This window comes from Calidris pugnax, unplaced genomic scaffold, assembly GCF_001431845.1.
Source record: "Calidris pugnax isolate Ruff unplaced genomic scaffold, ASM143184v1 scaffold19, whole genome shotgun sequence".
Taxonomy (NCBI): Eukaryota; Metazoa; Chordata; class Aves; order Charadriiformes; family Scolopacidae; genus Calidris; species Calidris pugnax.
Genome location: NW_015090775.1, coordinates 2,257,220 through 2,280,043, shown reverse-complemented (window position 1 = coordinate 2,280,043; position 22,824 = coordinate 2,257,220). Strand labels below are relative to the sequence as shown.

The following is a 22,824-nucleotide window of genomic DNA, read 5'->3' as shown; positions in this document are numbered from 1 at the left end:
TTTCTCCTACTTGTATAGTCTTGTTCCTATCTCTCTTTATGTTTCCTGTCTACTAGGTGTCTCTTGCTCTACATTTCAGCAGGAATAAGGTAGTCTGTTAGATTAAATCAGCTTCTCTATGCCTTTCCTCTGTTGCCAACTGAAAAATCAGCAGAGTTAGTTTAACCAAAAAGACTCCAGTAATTAGATTTGACTAATGTTATCTATTGCTGGTTAAGGTAGCTGTTAGTCCTGGTTAAAATGGGCAGGCATATTTATCTGAAACAGGGGGGAAAAAACTTTGTGTCACAATGCAGTGGAGCCAAATCGGACTAATTAATTCAGTGTATGAAGATGGATTTATTTAGCTCTTTCTTTACCTCTCTTATTTTGGTCTTCCAATCTTGGAACTTTTTTCCGCTGGACACATATCTTTAGCGGACACCTCCATTCTTTATGTTTTTTATTTTACTGTTCTTTATTTCTTCTTGGTTAGTTCTGCATTTTAAATAATAACAGGAAAAAAATGGGTTCTTTCACCTTCTGCATGGGCCTCCCATGCTTTTCACCAGGTCTTTGCTGGGTGACTTTTTAAGGATTGAACCCCTCAGTAGGCAGTGGATTTTTTATGAGACCAAATGCAGTCTCAATCTGCCTGGATGCTAAGGTTACAGGATCAGTCTTCTTTCACTTAATTAACTTGCTGTTTATGTAGCTGAGTTGTGACAGTTGCACTGTCAGACTGTTCCAGCTGCAGAACTGTGAGATTGGTTTCACTTCAGTCCTCTACAGGAGACCACCTAGTCCAAAGCAATTCCTGCTGAGAGTTCACCTGAATTCTGCTTGGACAGAAGCTAGATCCATGAACTTAGTCTGGTTTACTTAAGACTAAAATGAGATGCCAAAATGAGATGTCCATGTTATGCTCTGTAAGGACAGGAAGGGAAGGATCAATGTCACTTGCTACAACTTCAGTCTGCCTTCTGCCAGCATTTGTGTCTTTTTCACTCCTCTTCCTCAAATCAAATCTGCTGTATCTACAGGACTAGTGCCCTTCAGCACACCAAAGGATGATGTTGTTCTCTTGCCACAGTCTGCCTCTTTGGTGTTCGCATTTTCACTGTCTAGCCTGGTGATGTTTATCTGAACTGTTGATCAATCATAGGAACGTGCCCTATTTATGCTGTCATACCTTGTGGGTGTCATGTCTGCCCCTCCTATCTCCCTGTCCCCTCCCAGCTTGTCTGGTAGTTTTCCACAATGTTTTTAAATGCTCAGACAATAAATCCATGTCAGCAATCCTTTGCCAGAGCTAAGACATAAAGCACACAACTGGAGAAGAGAGCCCCGGGATGGTTTGTGTGCTCAAATGTTAGAGACCATCTGACCATCCATAAAGAACCCTTTATTCCTTATACTCTGTTGCAGAGATCAAAGCTTTCTTCAATAATACAAGTTGTAGGTGATGTGGCATTTAGTAGAGAGATTCAGCTGTTGCTATTCACTTAAACTCAAAGCTCTGTCCATCAATAAACTGTAAGAAGGAGACAGTGCATGGACAAAACCATTCAAATAAGAAATTATAAGCAACTGGACAGCTACAATCCATACACACCCAACTATCTCCTTTTATTTCTCCCTACAGCATCCTTTGTAACAATGTGCATTTAAGCATTTTGAAAGCACCTAAGATTTTTTTCAGTCACTTCACAAATTCTCAGGTGAAACTGTAGCTTTTTTTTTTTCTAAAATGCTATGTCGCTGTAAGATTTTAGAACTAGTAATAAAGTGTTAGTTTTAGAGAAAATTAAAAAAAAAAAAGAAAGGAAAAAAATCTCTGCTAGTTGTTTGTCTCAAGGGCTAAGGCACACTGTTCTCACCTGGCAAAGCTACTGGTATTACTACGTGGTGCGTGTTGAAACTTGGGAGAGCAGAAATGGGAGACAGAATCTGAGAGTCTGGAGTCTGGGAAGAAGTTAGGCTCATAACCTAGAGGGTGAAGTGGAAAGGATCATTGTGTGGTGTATTAGCTTACTCGGATGCTATTTTATTGGCGATTGTAGCTTGAATTCAGGGCCCCAGAAGGGCTGTGTGTCATTGGATTGCAAGTATCTCTCCACGGTTGTCCAGCTCCGTGAGAGCTGAGAGCAGGTGTCCTGCTCCCTGCCAAGGGGAGGATACTTTGCAGAACTCTCTGCACTTAAGTTTTCTTCTGTTGTCAAAGCTCCCCCCTCCACTTCAGTTTTCTGTCTTGTGTCTTCTCTGAGTGGTTATAGCCAAGGCTGAAGAGGACCGATGAGGGAAGACCTAATGGACCTGGGTCCTATTAGAGATATGAGACAAAAAGAAATTAGTTGAAACCAAACTCTGAAGAGACTGAATGGAACATGCTTAACTCTTCTGTAAAAACGACTGGTTCAGTTCCTTGCTGCTCAGTGTCCTGTGATAATTTTTTTTTTCTTTTGTGCTAAAGTTTGCTCAAAAAGTTTGTTAATTCTTTAATTATTAATGCTACAGTGCTATGATTCTATGGTTCCCTGCCTTCAGTTTTGCTGATGCAACTGATTGTGGGATTATGCTTAAATTGCATCAGTGTTATGACCTGAATTAAAAATGTTAAAAAGAAAAAGTTCCTTTCACTCCATTTCACTGATATGGTTTAAGGGGCAGCTCTACATATAGTTGGGTCAGCAGCTGAGGTAGTGGTGGAGAGAGAGATTAATAAGGGAGAGGTGGAGGAAAGAAGAGAACCTCCAAAACTGGTTTTGCTACTAGTGGAAAACTACGTCAAACTTTCATGGGCTTGCAGAGGTAGGGCAGGATAGACTATGTTAACAGCTTCCCTCATCTCAGTGGTAGATATACCACGTCTGCTCGCTTGCCTTTAAGCTGCCAGCTTGCAGCTTTGGGGTGGGAACAAACTTTATTGCACCATCACCATCAATGTATACTGGGCTTCTCGCTTTCAGGATATGGTTCAGTGTATAGGAAATTCACTGAAATGAACCTACTGCTACTGACTGTCTCTCAGCACCTAGTCTTTAATGTTTGGAGAGCTGGAGTGTTAAGATACAGCTTACATGCATATTGCATATGATTAGTTCATTTCAGTGACAAGGAAGTCTTTATAATCTTGACTTAAAAAGAAATGGTGTAATTCTTCCAGTCTGCAGGCAGCTTATAGAATGGTTCAGAAGTTTTCAACCATTTTTATCTCTAAATTTCACCATAGACTTAATGCTGCCTTTCAATAAAGTGCTGATCATCTTAATGGGTGAATGTGAGGGAGGGATAAGTGAAGCAAAAGACAACAAACAGCAATGCCAAAGATTCTTCCTGTGTACAACTGTCTATACCAATGTATTGAGCAAAAATAATTTAAGAACTTCTCTATTCTACCCTTTGGTAGAATACACCCTACAGATGTCCCTTTCCATTTGAAGGGTGTCGTGTTAAGTTTGCATCTGATGATCAGACTGTTCTTCAGTTTCTTAAAAAGATTGTTAGATTGGTATGCTTTGAGTTGCCCCTAATTTGGGAATATATAAAGGTTTTAATAAGATTATTTCTAGGCATAGTATTTCCTGTAGTGGTGTTCCTTTGCAAGTCATTTTGAGCAGTTGAAGTGAAATATGTCAAGCTTACTCCATTTGTTTAATCTCTGCACTCATTTGGAATTGGTTCACGCTGCTCTAGGACGCTTGGAGATAAACTTAGTATTAGGAACTTGAAAGAGGCAGCAACAGCAGAAAGATTGTACTGTTGTGACCCTGGTGTATGTCAGAAGAGTATGATGTCAAACCGCATGTTTCCAGGCATTCAGTCTTGGGAGAATTTCAAGGATGAGTCAATTTGTGACCTCCTTTTTCTGAGACAGAAAGTGAGATTGTTTTTGGTCTCTCAGGGTAAGTGAGAGTCAGCAGAGACTGAAGTCAGCCACAGTATTGTATCCATGGCATGTCTTTGTGATTGACCACCTTGGTGAATACAGAGATCCTAGGAGAAGAGAATACTGTAGGGAATCTTTGGACTGTGCCCAAATGTGCTCAAGTTTCTTATCAAGCGAGTCTATCCAGTGCTGTAGTTTTTGGAGGCTTGTCTCCAGAATTCCAGGGTGTGGAATCCACGAATAAAACTTGGAGATAGAACTGCGAGAAGCTTTAATGTATGTCATAGTTTCCAGATTTGGAGGAGAAAGCTTTGCTTGTGACAAACTAACACTAATATTCAAGTAAAGGTTAAGGGAAAACACCCCCATTCACTCTTAAAGAATGGTTGCTTCCTTAAAGCCAGCTAACAGTTTTGATGTGTGTGTGGTTTCTTTTTCAATGCTCCTATGATCATTCCATTTTTTTTATTTTATTTTTGCTTTTTTTTCCTAGAGATGTGAATTATGCCCTCATAAGGATGGTGCTTTAAAGAGAACAGATAATGGGGGTAAGTTTTATTCTTATTTTTTGTGAACTCTCTTATTTTGTATGAGGGAAATAAGTCTGTGGAAAAAAGAATTATAAGGATCCTAAACATAAATGAAAACATTGGTTGGTTTGGAAAGAGAGAACTATTTTACAGTAACCTTTATTTGTCCAATTTAGGCTGGATATAGTTTGAGAACATCAACCCTTATTCTTAGTTTTATTTGGGGGAAAAAAGTTACAATGAAGGAGAAACTGCATTTTAAAATTTTTCCTTTCTACCCATTAAAATCATATGTTATGTGTATTTAGTTGGAGTTTGAATGTTTACAGAAAAGCAGTAGAAAGTGCACCATTCATGGAGGAAAGTGGAATTTTTGTGTCTGTAGTCCAGACTGAATGCACCAGTGCATTTTCAAAGGATAGCTTTTTCATGCCTGATTTGCTAAGAGGTTCTGTAACGAAGTTGGAGATGAAAAGTTGCAGTAGTGATTACCTGTCCCTTCTATCTTTCTAATTTCATCATTCAAGTTATAATCAGTCATTTGAGGTAGAACAAAACCAATTTTCTTTTCAGTAATTTTACTTTTCAGTTAAGTCTTTCCTAAGTGACTGTACTTTCTGAAATTAATGGTATGTTTTTCATGCAATGTCTGCTTCTAGCAGTGAAAATGTGTGATGTTTGTAGTTAATACTAAGGAATGGTATGCAGGGAGGCTCTTGCTTATACTTATTGCGATAACAACCAAGGTCAGCTAAGTTTGTTATGTACCAGGTTGGAGGGCTGGAAGCCAAAGAGCGTAAAGGGGTCGCAGCTGTGGGGAGGAGCAGACAGGACAGGTGACCCAGAGCTGAGCAACCGGGTGTTCCATGGCATCTGCATCATGCTCAGTATAAATTTGAGGGATCAAAGGGGTCAGCCCTCTCTTCCTCAATGGCTGGTGTCCGAGGAGGGCTCTGTCCATTTTTCTGCCTTTGATCCCGATCCGTGTGTTCCTGAATTCAGTTCCCATCTGCTGCTGAGTCCAGTCTGGAACTGTCCTAGTGCCTGCCAGTGATGTGATCATCATCCTGGGAGCTCGATACTGGTTCTGTATATCTTTGTATATATTTCATTATTTTCCTATTAATATTATTATATTTTCTTTTTATTGTTAATATTTAATTAATTTTTTTAAAAAAATCTATAACCCTCTCTTCCTTCCCTTCTGAAAAGGAAGAGGGGCTCGTAGAGAGCATCTCTCATTTGTTTAGTGGCCAGCCCAGCCTAAACTGTTGCATCAGTTCTGCTCCTGCTGAGTAGAACTGCTAGAGAAAGACTCCACTGAATATGATGGATATGACTCCATTGTCTTGATTATGTATATATTAATAGCTGGGTGATATGAGTGAAAAAATTCAATTAACTTTTCAATCACTTCTGGAATTCCTTCTTCTGTCTTTAGTAGGTTCGTCTAAATTCCTGTGCATCTTCTACCTGTTAATAGCCTGGTCATTTTGATACTGAGCCTTTTCTCTTGTGAGAGGAGAAAGTGTGATCAGGAGTCTGGATTGCATTTGGACAGTCTATGTAAATTGTATTCTGGAGATTTAATGCTGCATATGTAATATTCTAACTAGTTTATATCTTAGCTTAGCTTAGTGTTGATGCAGCTTTGCTATTTCTGTTGCAGTTGAGTTGCAGGAACACCAAGCCTGCTTGTGTTCAGTGATCTACCCTTTCCTTGTCTATGCTTTCACTGCAACGATCAGTTTATGCTCTAGTGTTCACTGTTCTAGTGTCTGCTTATCTCACACACGTTAGTGAGCTTAGTGTCATTTGTGAGTGTTGTGAGATTGTATTGAGTCTGTGTTGTCTGTGTGTCAGTGAAACTACTATCTTAAGTGCCAGGCCAGTATTTTAGCCTTAAAACTATTCTTCTTCTCAGGCTGATACATGGGACTGTGGAATTAATTTCTTCAGGAATGGCAGCTGGACACTTGCTTTTTTAGGAAATTAGTAATAAAAAACTCTCAAACTTCTTGAAATACACATTAGAATTTGTGAAGTGTGAAGTAGCTGAAGCGTTTTCTGTTCTTTAAGTAGTGTTTGGGAATGCCTTGCTTTTCTGTATGGTAGTTTTGAAACTTTCTTTGTATAGTCATGAGAACATATTTTGACAGTGTACATCAAAGCTGAGAATCCTATTAGTTATCTGTCATAGCTGTATTAACTGTAATTATGAATTCTTTCTGAAAATGAGTTACTGTATAATTAAGTTTAAATAGCAAAGATCTTACACTGTAGAAACAGTATTGTCCCTACTGTATAATATTAATGACCAACTATTTTCATCAGTGAAAGTTTCATAGTGAAAATTTCATAGCAGAGAAATCTTAAGAATTTGTAACTCACCTTCTGGAGACATCCCTGCCTCAGTAATAGATCTTGTCCATGGTGTTAAATACAGCAAATCCCATGTTATGGACCAGATGTCCTTTAAATAACAGCTTTACAGAAGGATGTGAACCTTGGAAGAAATGAACTCTGACTGGTGTTGTGTATCAGAAATCTACATTCTTAACCTGAAGCTTTCCTTTCGAGGAGTTGCCTAAAAAGGGATTGTGCCAGAAGAGTTTCAGACTTAAGGCACTACTGTTGAAGGTTATGTAATGGGCTTGCCAGTTTAAAATTATATCTACAGTAGGTTAATACTTGGAATTTTTTTTTAATGCTGTTACAGCATTTGTTGTGAAGGGAAATGATAAAAATATGCAGGTATTCCTGAAGAAACTTTGAAACAAACACTGATAAAACCTTGTAAGGATCCAGGTTTAGAAATTTGTGACTATGGAGTCTTTCTGTAAGTATAGAAATATTTAAATGGTCTTAGCTTTTCAGAGCAAGTGAAGAAATCACTGTCAGTGATATAAAGTTATGCTTCTTTCTGCCTTCTAGCAACAAGTACCTTCATGTTGTTGCCAGAAAAGCAGTGTATTTTTTGTTTTGAATATGCAGATACCTTAGCTCATACATTGTCTGTTGTTCTTGGAGATTTATTTTTTTGGTAACAGTCTTCTGAATATTTGCTTTTTAATAATGTGAAGAAATGTTTTTGGTTTTTTGGGGTTTTTTTTGGGTGTTGAATGTACTGTATTTACTTTGACATCAGTAGTCTTAGTGTTTTTTGGTCTACAGAACTTTTACTATAGGGTTCCATGTTTTTCTTAACCTGCAGTAAGATGTTACTGCAGCGTGGAGTCTTGCTGCAGGAGTCATTACTCTCTCCTTCGTGATGGTACTAGTGTTTAAACTTTGACAAAATAGTCTGGGACTCAAACTTGTGTTGTTTTTAAGTATTACTGACAGACTAGAAAATAGTGATGGTGGTGTATAGTGTGGTTGTGTTGGTATGCTGTGGGGATTTTATTTTTACCCCGCCCCCCAAGTGGCATGAGGTTCCATTGCGTGCGTTTTTCCTCCTCCTGCCTCTCTTCTTACTAGCCTGGTGCTGCTTATCTGACTTTCTGGACATCAGAACTTTCTTAGATTTGTTTTTTAGGTTTTTTATTTCTGGTTGGAGATGTGTACTGTACCTTAGTCGTGATTATCAGTACAGTTGCTGAGGGGTATTGTTGCGTTCTGCAGTATCATCTATGGCAAATATGGAATTACAGTTTTCAGTGACAGTATAAATACAGCATTCTTGGACTTGTCATAGATCTTATATTTGCGTTCTGCAGTATCATCTATGGCAAATACGGAATTACAGTTTTCAGTGACAGTGTAAATACAGCATTCTTGGACCAGTACTTGTCATAGATCTTATACGCAACTTGAAAGTGCCATCCTGAGTTAGTAAGAGGAGAGGAGCATGGTGTGGAGGCCAAGCAATATTTGGCCTGCTCTCTCTATCAGTATGAACTAGATTCTTGGGAAAGTTCTTGTAGGCCTTCTCAGAATACCTTCCCAGCCTACAAGTATTTACACTTTGGAACTTCTTGAACCAGAGATGGTATTTTCGTGTTTCATGTAAGAAGAGTCCACCACACTTAATGTGTCCACTGCTGTATAAAGGTTTAGTGTCTATAATGTGTGGCAAGGCATTTTGCAGTTGGTCTGTACAGTGTGTCACGATGTACACAGGTTTATTTTGAAGCTCTTACCTCACAGTTCTATTTGATGCCACTTGGCACTTGCTGAGTGATAGCAGGTGACAAAGAGCAGGAATTCTATGTTCACCTTTTCTTCTGTCTTTATAGACTTCTGTCGTATTCTTGTTTTTCTCCTTTTCAGGGTGAAGGAGCCCAGACTGATTGGGCATTCCTCATACAGAGAACTGATCATCACCTTTCCCTTTCTCTATATGTCTTCCAACTGCTACTTAGTTCTTACGAGAGCTGAATGTGAAATCTTAGACAAGCAACTGTGCCATACATGATGCCCTGTAATCTCTAGACTGCAAAATGATTACAGAATGGTTTAGTGTTCCCTAATGCAGACTTCTAGTGTAACTATTGGTCACTGGTTTTTGGTAGAAATTTTTCTCATTAGTTGCAGAGTATTTTCACTACCCTTAACATTCATGCTACCTCGAAACTAAGGCAGATCCTGAAATTGGAATGAAAGTACTGATTCTAGCAAGGCTTTTGCCTGAAGAATGCTCTTAAAAATGAGTGCACTGTTTTCTGCATTTGCTCTGAAAACAGAAGATATGGGTAATTTACATTTTTGAGGCATTAACTGTCTTTACAGCCACAGTTAACTCTTTGCTCTTTGGGTTATTGGAGGTGAAGTGGAATAGGGGAAGTTCAGTTATCCTAGAAAACAGTGACTGTACTAGCCACCTGGTTTCTAGACACCATTGTGGAAACATTCCTCTTACTGTTGGAAACTCATGGAGGTGGTTCTGCACCAAGTTGCTAGTGTGTCTGGAGCTGGAAGGACTAAAGAGTTCGTGTGAAGTGCCCAGTGGAATTGGCATTTTTTGTTGCTCCTAACCTTTTTTTTTGGTACACTGGAGAGTACGTAGGTGCTTGGCTGTTGTTGGCTTGGTCATGGTGGCTGCTGTCCCTGTAATCAGAACCTGTAGTGAGCCCAAAGAGGTAATTCTGTCTGGATTTGAGCAAAATGCATCCTAGTCTGCTTCAGTGCCCCTCCTGTGCTTTCCATTGTCAGAGACCTGAACTGACCCTGAACACAAGCAGCTAAGGTCTGGTTGCACGGGTTTGTTAGTCTCTTCACACTGTGAAAATGGTCATTCTGCTCCTGCACTTGCCCAGGTCTTGGAAACAATACAGTTGCATTTCGCAGAGTGTAGGCTCGACTAATAGCCATGGTGGGGCTTATCCGCCAGCGGGTTATCCGTGCTAAGGATTAGTAGGAGTTGACTGTATTAAGCTACACATTTGGTGAAATTAGTTTGTTAAGAGTAGTGGGACATTGCATGGTTAAGATCAGGGTGATTGTCAGAAATTTTAGGAATAAGCTTTTAATACGTTTTAATATTTTGGCTGCCTTGTATCTGTGACTGTCTTACAGCTGTGGTTAAGTTTGTGAACAAAAGATAGTGGACTTTGCATAATTTGTTTTTGCATACACATCAGAACGTTTTCAGTGCTCAGAGATGGCAGTTCTGTAAATTCTGTTATTTAGTGGTGTTTTGTTTAGTTATTGAATTGATACTAAAAGTAGAAAAGTAGGATTGAGTTGAAAACGGATGTTTTTACTTTGAATGTATTTATTGACAGAATTCCTTGCTGAATTTGATGTTTGTGTTCATCTAGGGACACCAGTATGGTTTTAGGCACAGGACTGAATAGGAGATTTTTTATAAAATATGAAAAAATATGAAAAATATGTGTGAGTTGCTTATTGATTTGCTGTCTTCTGTGTAAGAAGGCTATTGAACAAGAGATTAACTTTTCTTTAGCTTTGTACTCTGTGGATTAGTAGTTGGACAAAACATAAATACATTATTTTTTTAAAACAGAAAAGCATCAAGTGAGCATTTGTTTGAAGATACCTGAGAGCTGTAGGCTGTTTGACAGTTTTGCATCTTTTCAATTCAGTAGTGTTTCCTTAACTGTTAAGGCAATTTCCTATGGGGTTTTGACACTCAGTGAGGAGGAAATAAAAGCATGACTGTTTGAACTGATTACAGTTTTTTGAATCCCAGTTCTTTTATCTTCTCATAATACTATGCGGTCTTTTTTTTAATCAAATTGTTCAGTTGTGTCTAATATTGTGCATCTCCCATTTTAATAATTTTCTTACAGTAATCTTTGTCCACAACTTTCTGTAAGCCTGAAAGGCTTGATTTTGCTGTACAAGTTGTTACTTTGAAATCTGATTCCACTGGATGATGATCAGGAATGCTGCGTAACAGCATTCTTTGTGTGACTTTTCACCAAGACTTCTTTCATGCAGCTGCTTGGGAAAAGGCCAGCTAACAATGCGGTGGCTTTATGTCATCCTCCAGGCCCTCTTTCCATCCCCTGGGTTAGTGTTGGGATCTCCCATGTCTATAAAAACATCGTATGCTAGGTTTTCCTATTGCTATTGTTATTATTAGAGTCAGCAGCTCTCACAGTCAGATTTACTATTCTGATCAGTTTTCTTGGTGTTAATGTCTAAGAATGTGGATGATATAATGTCATATGTACACATCCAGGCATATGCATTTTCCAAGAAGTGCTTACCTACAGATGTTCTGGTTCTTTTGTGCACATTTGCAGGAGTTTGTATGTGTGCTTTTTTTTTTTAATGGTAAAGACAGTTAAATAGATAATCAATTCAAAATATGTATATTTACATTAGTAAAATATTACCATATAGTCTATACTGTATATTTATTAATTATATTGCTAGTAATCATAAGGTATAACTAGGAAAAAGATTTTTAGAGCTTCAAATAAATATTTATGACATTTTCTTCCTTTTGTTGCATGAAAGGATTTCTTGAGGGAAGGGGAAGAGACTCATTGAGACCGTAGCATGCCAGATAAAATTATTAAAGCTATTAGCTTAGTGGACCAGTGGAATATAATCTGTAGCTGTTTCAAAACCAAGTTAATTTTGCTTATGTACCAATTCTTTAGTTTAGGAACAAATTTTAATAAATGGAGAGTTTGGTGAATTTCTTTAGTGGGACTCTACAGAGTGAAGCCTTTTCTTCATAGGCAAGCAGTATATATATATTTTAATAGATAATTGTCCTTTCATTCTGTGTACCAGTGATAAAGTTGACTACCAACCACAGTGGTGGGATCTCTAGTGGTTAGTGTGAGCACCTTCTTTTTATCCGTCTTTGAAAAAAGTGGATCAAACTATATAGTGAATAATACTACAAACAATAGAGAAGATAATACTATATTAACTACAGCAAACTCTAAAACTGTATTTACTAGGGTAAGGAAAGCACAGTAACTTAAGCTGACAGATTTCTTTCCTGCAAGTTTTATTGTCTTTACAGGAAACGGAGATCAGGATCAAACAAAAGGGTATGGAATACCTTAATGAAGGGACACTTAGCTAAAGATCTAGAATAGTTCTTAATCTTACCCTCTGGCAAATAGTAACAGTAATGGTCTTAAGTGCATCTTTTCTGGATTCACCTTGCAGAGTGGGATAGAGCTGAATCTTGGGGTCTGTCAGCAGATCTGGCAGTTGTGGAAACTGAGGGTGCAAGTTCATGTAACGTAGGACGGTTATTGACCTCTGCTGAAAGGAGCGGACTGTGCTTTACCCATGACTGGGTGTTTCTTCACTTGTGGATTCATGTACAGCAATTATATGACCTGATGGATTGTATCAACTTACTTACTGATCCTATTGGAGAGTAAACTTTTATTTTCCAACAGGTTTAGTAAGCAGGTGAATAAAATTTTATCTGCCCTGCTACATGGCAAGGTCATTTTGTGGGACTCAGCCCTAGTGTAGCGCCTACACTGTTTCTGTTAGTTCACAAGCTATAGGTGAGCTTGTCTTGATTTGGATAGTAGGATGGGTTTGAATCTTTTGCTGTTATTTTATTATGAAGTAAAAGGTTAGAAAAGCAAGGCTTCAAAATTTGCCTTGGAAGATGATTTAAAAGTACTATGAATTTATTTAAGGTGAAAGTGCATGTGAGTCAAGTTTTGAACACTTAAACAGTAGTTGTAACGGCAAAAATTTAGTTAGATAGATAACATACTGTATATTATTTATCTTCCTGGGTTTTCTTTGTTAATTTTAGATTACTTTGTTAGAGGTTGCTTCTAGTTACGTGGGTTTTTGTTGGCAACAGTCTTTTGTTTGCTGCTGCTGAAATTGTTCTTTGTTGCATTGGAATAACAGATCAAGTGTTTATTTTCAGTTAGTGTTCTGGAGCCCGAGATTTGTTACTCTAAATGTTAGTGAATAATGTATATTCAAGTTATACTTGCTACGTATGTACTACTAGGTTTTCACGGAGTTAAAAATTACTTAGGCACCTGAAATAAGAATCTCAGCAAAAGATTGGTAAAACTTGGATAGATTCTGTGCTGGTAATTATACATTTTGCATGCCAGAATGAGACATAAAAATTGGCAAAACAGTAGTGTGTCCTTCTGAGGGATAAATCAAAATAAAAAAGGTCTCAAGTGAAAAGCTGGAAGTTTCATAGGACTTATTTAAACTTTGAAGGATTTTCAGCATGAATTTCCAATTTCTGATATTGAAGAAAACCGTTTTTTTTGTTATCATTGTTATCAAAGTAGATCTTGGAGTTAGTTTATATATGGTTTTGATGTTTTAATGTTGGTTGAAGTTGTTTTCTAAGATCTCTTCAAAGGAAAGTGTCTTAGCTATACTTGTGTGATGTTATCTTAGAAAACACAGTGGATTATTTTTTTTTAAAAAGGTAAGTAACATTTCCCGAAGCTATTGGACTTGAAAGCTCAGTTGAAGTAAATATTTTAAATTTTAATTTGACTGTTACCATTACATTGTTTCTAATAAGTAATAACCAAAAAGTAATGACATTTTACAATTTCTGGATGGAGGCATTGATTGTTGTAGAATATTGGATCGTGTAAAGCAAAAGAGGCAGTGAATCTGCCAGCCCATGGTAGCCTGCTGTGAGTATTTTATTTTTGTTTTTAGCAGTTTCAGAGAAAGCAGTTCTTATAAGAATGCACAGAAAGAAGCAAACTCAGTGGCTGATTTGAATAGTTATAAAACATTTCTTTATTTTAAAATAAGCAAGCCAGGTGTCATCATCTAGTAAAAATATTATTATTGAGAAATCACATATGTAAAATGGCTGCCTTCTCAAAGACTGAGAACTAATAAGTCAAGTAAGAAAAAAAAAAGAAAAAAAAAGAAAGTCGTCCTGAAAAGGAGATGAAAGCAAAAGTAAACTGAGTCTAAGCAATTCAGTGGCAATAGTAAGAGTTTGTTGGAAAATACAGTAAATTTTATAAATACAATTAAAAGAACTGAGTCATAAAGCTGTGGTCAGTTGTTTGGATGCAAATCGTGCACAACCAAAGTGAATGAAGCTTATAATTCATTTAAATAATAAAGAATGTGATCTACACAGATAGTTTTAAAAAACTTATTTGGAACAGAAGTGATCTGAAAAATGGCATGAGTTCCTGGCTAAGTTTTGAGAACAGTTAAGAGAAGTCAGAGTATCATGTTGTTATTGCTGTGTGGTGTTTTGGGTGAAGAGGAATTGTGGTAAAATAATTCCAGTTCCAACAGAAACTAGTGAGAACATTTTAAATGTTACTGAATGTGCTACTGTTTTTTTTTTTAAACTCTAAAACATGGGTATACAACAGTGTTTTTCACACTTAAATTCGGGAAAGCTCATAAGGACTAGATTTTATGAAGGGTTTTTGTGGGGCAAAAAAAAAGATGTATGGTTGCTGATGAAGTTGATAGTTACTCAAGAATAATGTAGCAAGTGATTTGAGTAAGAAGTTTACAGTGCAATCTTTATAGTTTAGTGTTAATTGGAAATATGTCTTTTAGTGTAGCTGTAAATATCATAAATCCTTATAGCTGGCAAGAGAAGCAAACATTTATATGTACGGTTTGGATAGGTGTATCTTTAGGAAGTTTTATTCTACCTGCAGTCAAACTGGGCAGTTGTGATCCAGTCAGAAGCAGTAGACAAAAGCACTCAATGCTGAACCTGGCAGGAGGTACTTTATTCTGTGGAGATTCTGAGTGCTGGGCTCTGCCTGAGAGTAGCTGTCTAAAAGAGGAGGAAGTGGCAGCGGAGGACAGGGAGGCATTTCCTCACTGTTTTATACAGTCAAGAGCCCTCTCAATTGCAGAAAACATTAAAGTAAAATCTGCTTGTGTTCTAGTGGCTTGTTCTTCCGTCAATGAGACAGAGGAGAGCTATCACACTTACTTTGGCAGTAGGTGTCCTTATTTCCATGCTCGCTCTTTGTGGCAACAGTGACTTGTCTTTTGATGCTTAGGAAAAAGATGATGTTTGTTTGCTTTCTTTTCTGTTTTCCTCCACTACTGTATGGTCCTTATATGGTGAAACTGAATCTTCTTGACCTCCCTTAAGTTGACAAGTTTTGTGCAGGAAACTACAAACCTTCTTGAGTTCTCCAAAGATAGAGATTCCATGGTAAATTTAGGCAACCATTCCTTAACCATGCTTGTCATGGAAAAATGTCTTTATTCTTTCTTCAGGGAGAAGTGCTAAACCTCTGCCTCTTTTGGTTCTTCCAGGTGAGCTAGGTGTTGCTCTCTGACAATTTTGGACAAAATAACATTTAAGCCATTGTGTAGGGGGTCTCTGAGACCTAGTGGGAGCTGGTCCTGGAGTTAGGCTGCTTCTATGATGTAGACATTTGAGGCTGGTAATGTAAGGGTGCTACAGCCTGTCCTATAGTTGGGTTTTTATCGAACAGGTTGTGATTTTTCAGCAAGGTCAGATTATCTGGGATCTAAAGATGCCAGATGGAAACCAGCAGAAAAGGTCCCTTGTCCTCAGTTCTCTGAGTGCTTATCGACCCCTTGTTCAAAAAGTGTGTTAGTGCTGTGTTTCATTTGTTTCATTATGTAGGTGCTGGTTTTGTTTTCACGAAAGATGGAAGTGCATATTATGCATGGCTGTCATAAATATGTGCTCTATATTTTGGAAATCAGAATATATTAAGCTTGTAGGTTTCCGGATATATTATTTAATTCTTTTTTTATGGTAATGGAGTAGTTTTCAGTTAAAGTTGCTTCTGAAACTGTTTTCTTGTAGTGAAAATGCTTTACTCACCTAAATTTCAGTTGGCTTAGTAAGTGATTTTTTTTTTTTAAGTCTCTGGTATATTTTGTATATTTACAGAATATTTTTTCATTATAAGTAAGTGTAACTGGAGTACAGGCTTAATTACATCTGAAGGAAAAGCACTTGCCATCTGTTTGTGTAACTAACTGGAGAAGGACTTTTTCAGAATTTCAGTGTCTCTCTTCTACTGGTTTAAAGGCTTTATTAGATGAATGGTGTTTCTATTTGAATTAATTTATTGAGAGGAATTTTAAAGATAAATATTCACCATTAGCACCATGTTAACATTTATTTATCTGTCTTTAGTAAGGGCGGTTTGCAAGTCTTAGAAAAGTCCTTATAAACACTTATTTCCTGAAGATAATTCGAGTAGAGAACAAAAAAAGCCTGTGGTTTTAAAAGATTTTTTCAGTCTATTTGGTAATGATGATTTTAAAATGGTCTGTTGGAACCGTTTTTAAAAGCAGCTCAAGTTGGCAGTTTATACTTTCTTTTCCTTACTCTTTTATTAGTCTCATGCTATTTCTGTGTGGAATAACACTACAAACTATTTGTGAATAAAATGATGAAGCAGCACAGATACTGTATGTAGTTGCAGATGAAATACTAGAATGATATGTGTTATGTTGACTGTGACTGTTGACTATAACAGTTGTGTGTGTGCTTTTCATTTTCTATTCAAATTATAACTACCAATTTAGTAAATAGGGAGGGAGGACACCAATTGGTTGGAAAAGATTTGTGGTTTAAGAAACGAATAAAAAATACCATTCCAGAGTCCCAGCAATACTACATTTAGCTCGGTTTAAGAGTTGTACAGTTAGGTGGAGAAATTAAGAACCTTTAGATTCAGTAGAGTAGTTAAAAAGGGAAAATCCAAGATGGAAACAAGACTCAAACAGGTCTGCAGTGAGGCAGTATGGTAGGCTTTATGTGTGGGTGTTTTTTTGTTGGTTTTTTTTTGGTTTGGTTTGTTTTTTTTCTCCTTCATCATAGGGTGTATTTGCACAATGATAATTTACTTCGTTTACCTAATGTAATAATCTGCTAGATTATCTGATTATGTGAGTCTGTCATTTTATATCCTTAATATTTGCATACAAGTAAGCCTGTGTAGGAGAAAATAACAGTTCTTTTCAAGGTGTACTGAAGGTCTTGTGATGAAAGACTTCACTTCTCCTCTTGGGGAAGAATAGAATATATGCTAAATGATTAGCCACACCAAATTCACTGTTAGATGAGGTATTTCTGTACTATGCAATATTACTCTTGTAATCCTATTACTAGTGTCAGTATATTAATATGTTGGGTTAGCTATTTAGCAGCTTCTGCTAAATTTACAGTTAATGGCAAGCTGTCTTCCACTGAAATGAACTGATGACTCTCAGGATCTTAGTATTGAAAAAAGGCCTAAAGTTAGTAGGTTTCTTTTTGAATTGGTGTTTCCCCTTGCCCCTATCCAACCAAACGTCAGACAATTAGGAATGTTTACTTCTTGAAATGTTGTTAAAGCGCAATATGGTAAGTAACAAAGCATTTATCAATGACCCCAGGCTAATGGGCTAGAACAGAACTGGATATAGGAATTGATTTCCTATGAAAAAGGATGTTGGGCACACCTTTAAAGAAGTAAAAGAGGAGATTTGATAGAGGGGATGTGGGGGGGTGTGTTAGGATTTTTTTCTATGAAAAGAAAACAGGAGTCTAGTCAAATTAGAATGGCTTTGCATAACTAAAAAGTGTACACAGAAGTCTGATATGATGGGAATGCTTGCATGAATGCTGGTTTGTTCAGATGATATTTCCCTTTTGCAGGAGTCCCTGTAACTTTTATGTGAGGACTGTGTTAATCCAAGAAATCTAGAGAAATAACCCATTTTTCCATTTGGGTGGCACTGTTTGTATAAATCATTAGCATTTGGATTTCATGGAGTATTATTTGTATGAATTCTCCACTGAATAAACTTAAAACATGTATTACAGCTCATCCAAACTTTGGATAATATAAAATGAAATGTAAACATGACTAAAGTAACTCATGTCTGTAATATTCTAAGCGGTTAAAATAGTCTATGGATAAAAGTGTTGTAAAAAGTTCTCTGTACTATAATTGAAATGTCCTTTGAGCTTCTAGAAAACATTAAAATAAAATGCAATTATAACTTTTTGTAGGTTGGGCTCATGTGGTTTGTGCTCTGTACATTCCCGAGGTGCAGTTTGCTAATGTTGCTACAATGGAACCTATCGTGTTGCAGTCTGTTCCTCATGATCGTTATAATAAGGTATAATTATATGTCTTTTTATCTATATCTAATGTATTTTTTTTAAAACTTCTGAGCTTTGCTAATCTAAAAGTACACTTCTTAGAATGCACTTTATATAAAATTCATAAATGTATGCAGTAATGCTGTATGTTTTCTGCTATGACTTGATGATGAATTCAAGAATTAAGAAAGCTATATTGTTAAATTAAGCTGTAAGGTTATCTGCCATGTCTCATTATTCATTTACAGATTAGGGACTGTTTTTTTAATTAAAAATATCATGATCTTTGAATAACGGTTTATTTTGAAAGGAATGTGAAGTATTTCCCATAGGTTAAAATATTATTACAGCTTATTTGAAATGTTATTATTAATTACCACTAAGTCCTGCTGTTTTAAGTATTGATATGAGCATAAACATGTTCACAAACATTTCTTTTAGGAAGAAAAGCTATGCTAATATATTAAGGCAAAAGCTTGCAGACTTTTGCTTTTGTAAACAGTATTCACTCAGTGGGATTATTTGCTTATAGAAGAACTGCTTCTAAATAATTGTCAGTGAGATGGAATGTTTTATAAAGTGTGGTGAGACTTTATTAAAAAAAATTAAAGCAATGTAATAGTAACTTATTAATGTTCTATATTGATAGTTACGTTTTTCTGTTTCAATTGTGCTACCTCTTCTTTACTAGGCTTAACTACATCCTCCTTTGTATTTTTCCTTCTGTAGGCAGCAAAGTGTCTGAATTTCTGATTAATTTTATTACATATTTTTCTTTCATCTATTTACCTCTAGTTCCTTTCTTTTACTTTATTTAATAGTGGTTTGCAGACACTGGGGCAAAAGAGGAATAGAGAAAGAAAGAAAGGAAGGAAAGGCATGCATCACCTCTTGTGTTCTTCCTACAGGGAAACCAGTCCTGTTCACATTGTCTCTGTGACAACTTGTTTTTGGTTTTTTCCCTTAGTTTACATCCCTAATTTATGTGCCTCCCCCCTTCCTGTTTCTCTATTCTTTTTTCTTTTTTTCATACTTTGGTCTTTTCCTTGCCTGCTTCAGGTTCTCATGATTGTTGTCAGCATATCTTGCCTATCATACTTCCCAGTGTATCTGAAAAGCCAGGAGTCAAACTCTAGGTTCTTCTCATGTTTTTTCATTCCATACTACCTGAGCTCCTCACTATTGGCTTCCTACTGCATTGCCAAGAACATGCAACAGTGAGGTTAAGTGCAGAACTAGTAAAATTTTTGTGCTTGGACACAAAGCAGTACAGATTTGCTGTAGCAGATGAGTTTATTCTCTCTCTCTCCTCAACTCTTCTCATTTTTACTTGAGTAGTAGTCATAATGGTTTTTTTTTTTTTTTTTAGTAGTGGTTCTTCCCTAATGTACTTGAAAAATATGTGGAACACTTTGGATTTTGTTGTATGTTCCACCATTTCCATTGGTGGTGATTAGTATTGGATGAGTAAATCCTTGTAACTTCAAAAAATGTACCCCGTGTCCTTTAATATTACTTATTCACAAAGTCCATTGTTAGTCTCTGTCTTTAGTCTTTAATTCCTTTTTGTTACAACTAAAGTTGCTTTTCCTGAACTGTTTTTCTTCCAGATGTGTGACATGTAGTTGGTTTTTACTGCTACAATTCCAATTTGAATTTTGTTGGTCTGCAGTCACCATGAGTTTTTTTGCTTGCTAGATAATTGCTAGTGCCATATAGATCATGTAGATAGACTTCCTGATCTTGTCTGGCTCGTAGTTTTCTGTGGTTTTGGTTGGTGTTCTGATTTGGGCCTGTTTTCCATGTTGTCAGCCTAAAAACTCATACAGGCTACTACAGTATATTGTAAAATATAATAAGAGCTATATCAGAAACGTCAGAGTTTAGGGTCAGACCCCTAGCCTGCAAATTGTTTTTTTAATCTTTTTTTTTTTTACAGAACTCTGCTTTTGCTGTCTTTATTTTGGTGTATTTGGTTCACGGAGATAGTGGTTGTGGATTTCAGGGGAATCAAAGAAATGCCTGTAGTGCCCTTGCTGCAGCAAACCTCCTGAAACCAATCTTAACTTCACTGCCAACAGCAGGCTGATTCTAACAGCACAGAATTAAAGAGAGAATCGCTGACAGAGGACTCTCCCAAGTATTTTGATAAATCTGTAGCCAGTGCTGAGCTTGGTCTGCTGTAGCTAAACTGTCACCAGCTCCCCAGTGGGGTAGTTTTGAGCAATACCCCCAAAATCAATACAATTACTAATTCCTTTTTCAGGTAGCCTGCGAGAATTTGGCCCCCACGCCCCCTCGCTATTCAATATAAATTGGGTTTGTTTAAATGATACATTTTTTTAGATCAGAGACTTTGTAAAGCATTTAATTCTGGCTTTATCAATTTGGGAGAAAATGGGAAAGAAAAGCTGGTTTTTTGAGAAGTAAATATGGCAAACAGTTCTTACATTGTGAACAAATGTAAACATGTAATTAGGAAAAAAATTACTAAAGTTGTTTCTCTTTTTACAGCAGCTTAGTGCTAATTTCATTTTGATCCAACTCAGGTGGGATCAGGATGATTTTAGGCAAGATTTTATTTCCTGTGAACTCCTAAATAGTTCCGTGTATGTGGCTGGATACATATAGAATGCTAGCATATGGAATTAGGAGAAAATACAGGCTAATGAAATTACCATAAGGGAGAATTTATACTGTAGTCTTTAAAATAAAGACAAACATCACTGGAGTTTTGCCAGCAGTTATTACTTAATTTACACAGTTTTTTTCTATGCACTTGTGTCTTTATTGAGCATTGCAAAATACGCAATGTTACAAAGTACAGTAATCTGAAATGCAAGAAGAAACAGAGCAGACACCAAAGCATGAGGCTTGTCAGTGTAAAGACATTTGGCTGCTGTTGCCCTGAAGTTTACCTGCTTCTGGGATAAAAAACATCACATTACAGAAAGAATCCACTGAACGACTTGAATAGTGGGTTAACTAGCAGGAGAGCTCTTCTTACACAGTCACTTCCAAAAAGAAATGGACTAGTAGTTGCTCTCCTATTTAGTAGATGTTCGTTATTCCTTGAATAGTTATGGATGGATAATATCTGTTTATTTTATGTGAGCTTTATTTGTCTCTTTCAGGTTCATCTGAAAGTATGTGATAATTGAATATAATTACTGCTTTTAGGAATCTCTTTTAAGAGGTGATTAAAAATAAGTGCATTTGGAGTTTCTTGATCTGCCTAGTAGTAAAGGCAGCTGTTAGGCTTTTATTTCAGTACTTGCTGCAACAATTGAGAAATTTCTTTGATTCTGTAAGCAGGGAATGCTGTTGGGTAGCTGTTACGAGTAAAGTATTTCTGAAATTGCTTTATGTTTTATAAGGTTTTTCTCGCTTCATCTTCCCTTCTATCTTTGCTTTTGCAAAGAAGATTTGCGTTTTGAGTCATTGAAGGAAAAATACTGACAGAAACATAAAGGCAACTTTGCAAAATGTACATTTTGCTATTAAGGAAACGATGATATTTATGTATTTTGAGTAAAATTTCCTTGCTGAGTCAAAGGCTTTGTGTAATGTTTTGCTTTTTTCCCAATGTCTTTGGGAGAAGTCTAAGTACTCTCTTCTAAGAGCTCTGAAGAGCAGCGCTGCTGTGGGTGGTGAGACAGAGTTTTACCTTTCCACATGTGAGAGCTTTCAGAGGAGGTGTAGCAATTGCATGGATTGGCAAATGTGTGAAAGTCTTCGGTTTTCTGCTTTGTGAAAGAAAGAGAAAGGTTCTCAGGCTTCTGGAGTTGTTTCTGTGTCTAAGAGAAGGTTGAATTATGAGAAACTTAGCTTTAGAGAGAACTTACTGTCCATATTGGAACAGGAAGATGAAGATGGCCCCATTTCATATGGAAAATTAGGAAACAGGTTTTGTAGGATTGTAGGAAGGATAAATGTTCATTGAGCTCATTAAATGGGCAGGCAGTCCACCATGTTGTGTTTAAACATGTTGATAACGTAGCTAGCCATTTGTTACCATTTTTCAGTCATTTTACGGTAAGCTGGTTTACGGGGTCCTGAAACACAGACCCTAAATGTAGTATGTGGTGTTGAAAAACAGGGTCGATATCCTTACTAAATGGAATGCTTATATCGCTTTTCTTTCTGAGCTTCAGTGAGGAGAAAAATCACAGATTCTAAGGCTAAACTGAAAAACTGAACAGTAACCGGAGCTTGAGTTTTATGGGGTCTGTTGGACTCTCTGTTATAGAGGTATCTTATATTTGAAGTTACTTACACTTAATATAGTTACTCAGCTGAGGCTGATAGATCATGAAATTGTTTGTTCCTGAAATGTAAATGTGTCAGATCATGGTAGGGGAAGCTAAAAAGCAGCCGTTCTCAGACCCTGTCAAACAACTGAATTATCTGTATGCGCTACCTTGATGTACAAAGGGAGCAAGGCAAAGAATTAAGTAGGATTATCCCCTTTCTAATCCTTCAAATGTTAGGATATAGGGTATGATTTTAGGATATATTAGCTGTTGGGTTTAATTCTTTTTAAAAGTCTTGTGGAAGCCGTACAAGAACAACTCACCTACCCTAGAGTCTTAAATGTTAACAAAAACACTTCAGTTAGCTGACGTCTCATGTTAAATGTTGTTCTAAATACCTCTGTAAAAGGCTGTTCTGATCTCCGAATTTCACACATTTTCATGTCTTTCCAAGTAATCCTGTTCTTGCATTATATCCTTCTTATTTTTTATTTCAGTAGTGTCTTGATCCATTTCTCTTAAACTCTGTTTTCTACTACCCATGGTTGATGTTCTCTTTTTTTTAGTGTTCTGCTCTTCTGCCTCACTGAAGGGATGTTGTGATACAGTTGCAATGAGTCAATTACAGTTAAATGTAGATTTATTTTTTTTGGGGGG

General features: G+C 36.8%; 1 protein-coding gene across 2 annotated transcripts in view; it reads left to right on the top strand.

The window, feature by feature from the left end:
- The window catches only part of MLLT10 (myeloid/lymphoid or mixed-lineage leukemia; translocated to, 10), a 146,859-nt gene that overhangs the window by 16,606 nt on the left and 107,429 nt on the right, over nucleotides 1-22,824 (top strand). For both annotated transcript variants that reach the window (XM_014946217.1, XM_014946224.1), the window contains exons 3-4: nucleotides 4,362-4,416; nucleotides 17,822-17,931. In XM_014946217.1, the coding sequence (XP_014801703.1) occupies nucleotides 4,362-4,416; nucleotides 17,822-17,931 (165 nt within the window). The remainder of the gene's footprint in view (nucleotides 1-4,361; nucleotides 4,417-17,821; nucleotides 17,932-22,824) is intronic.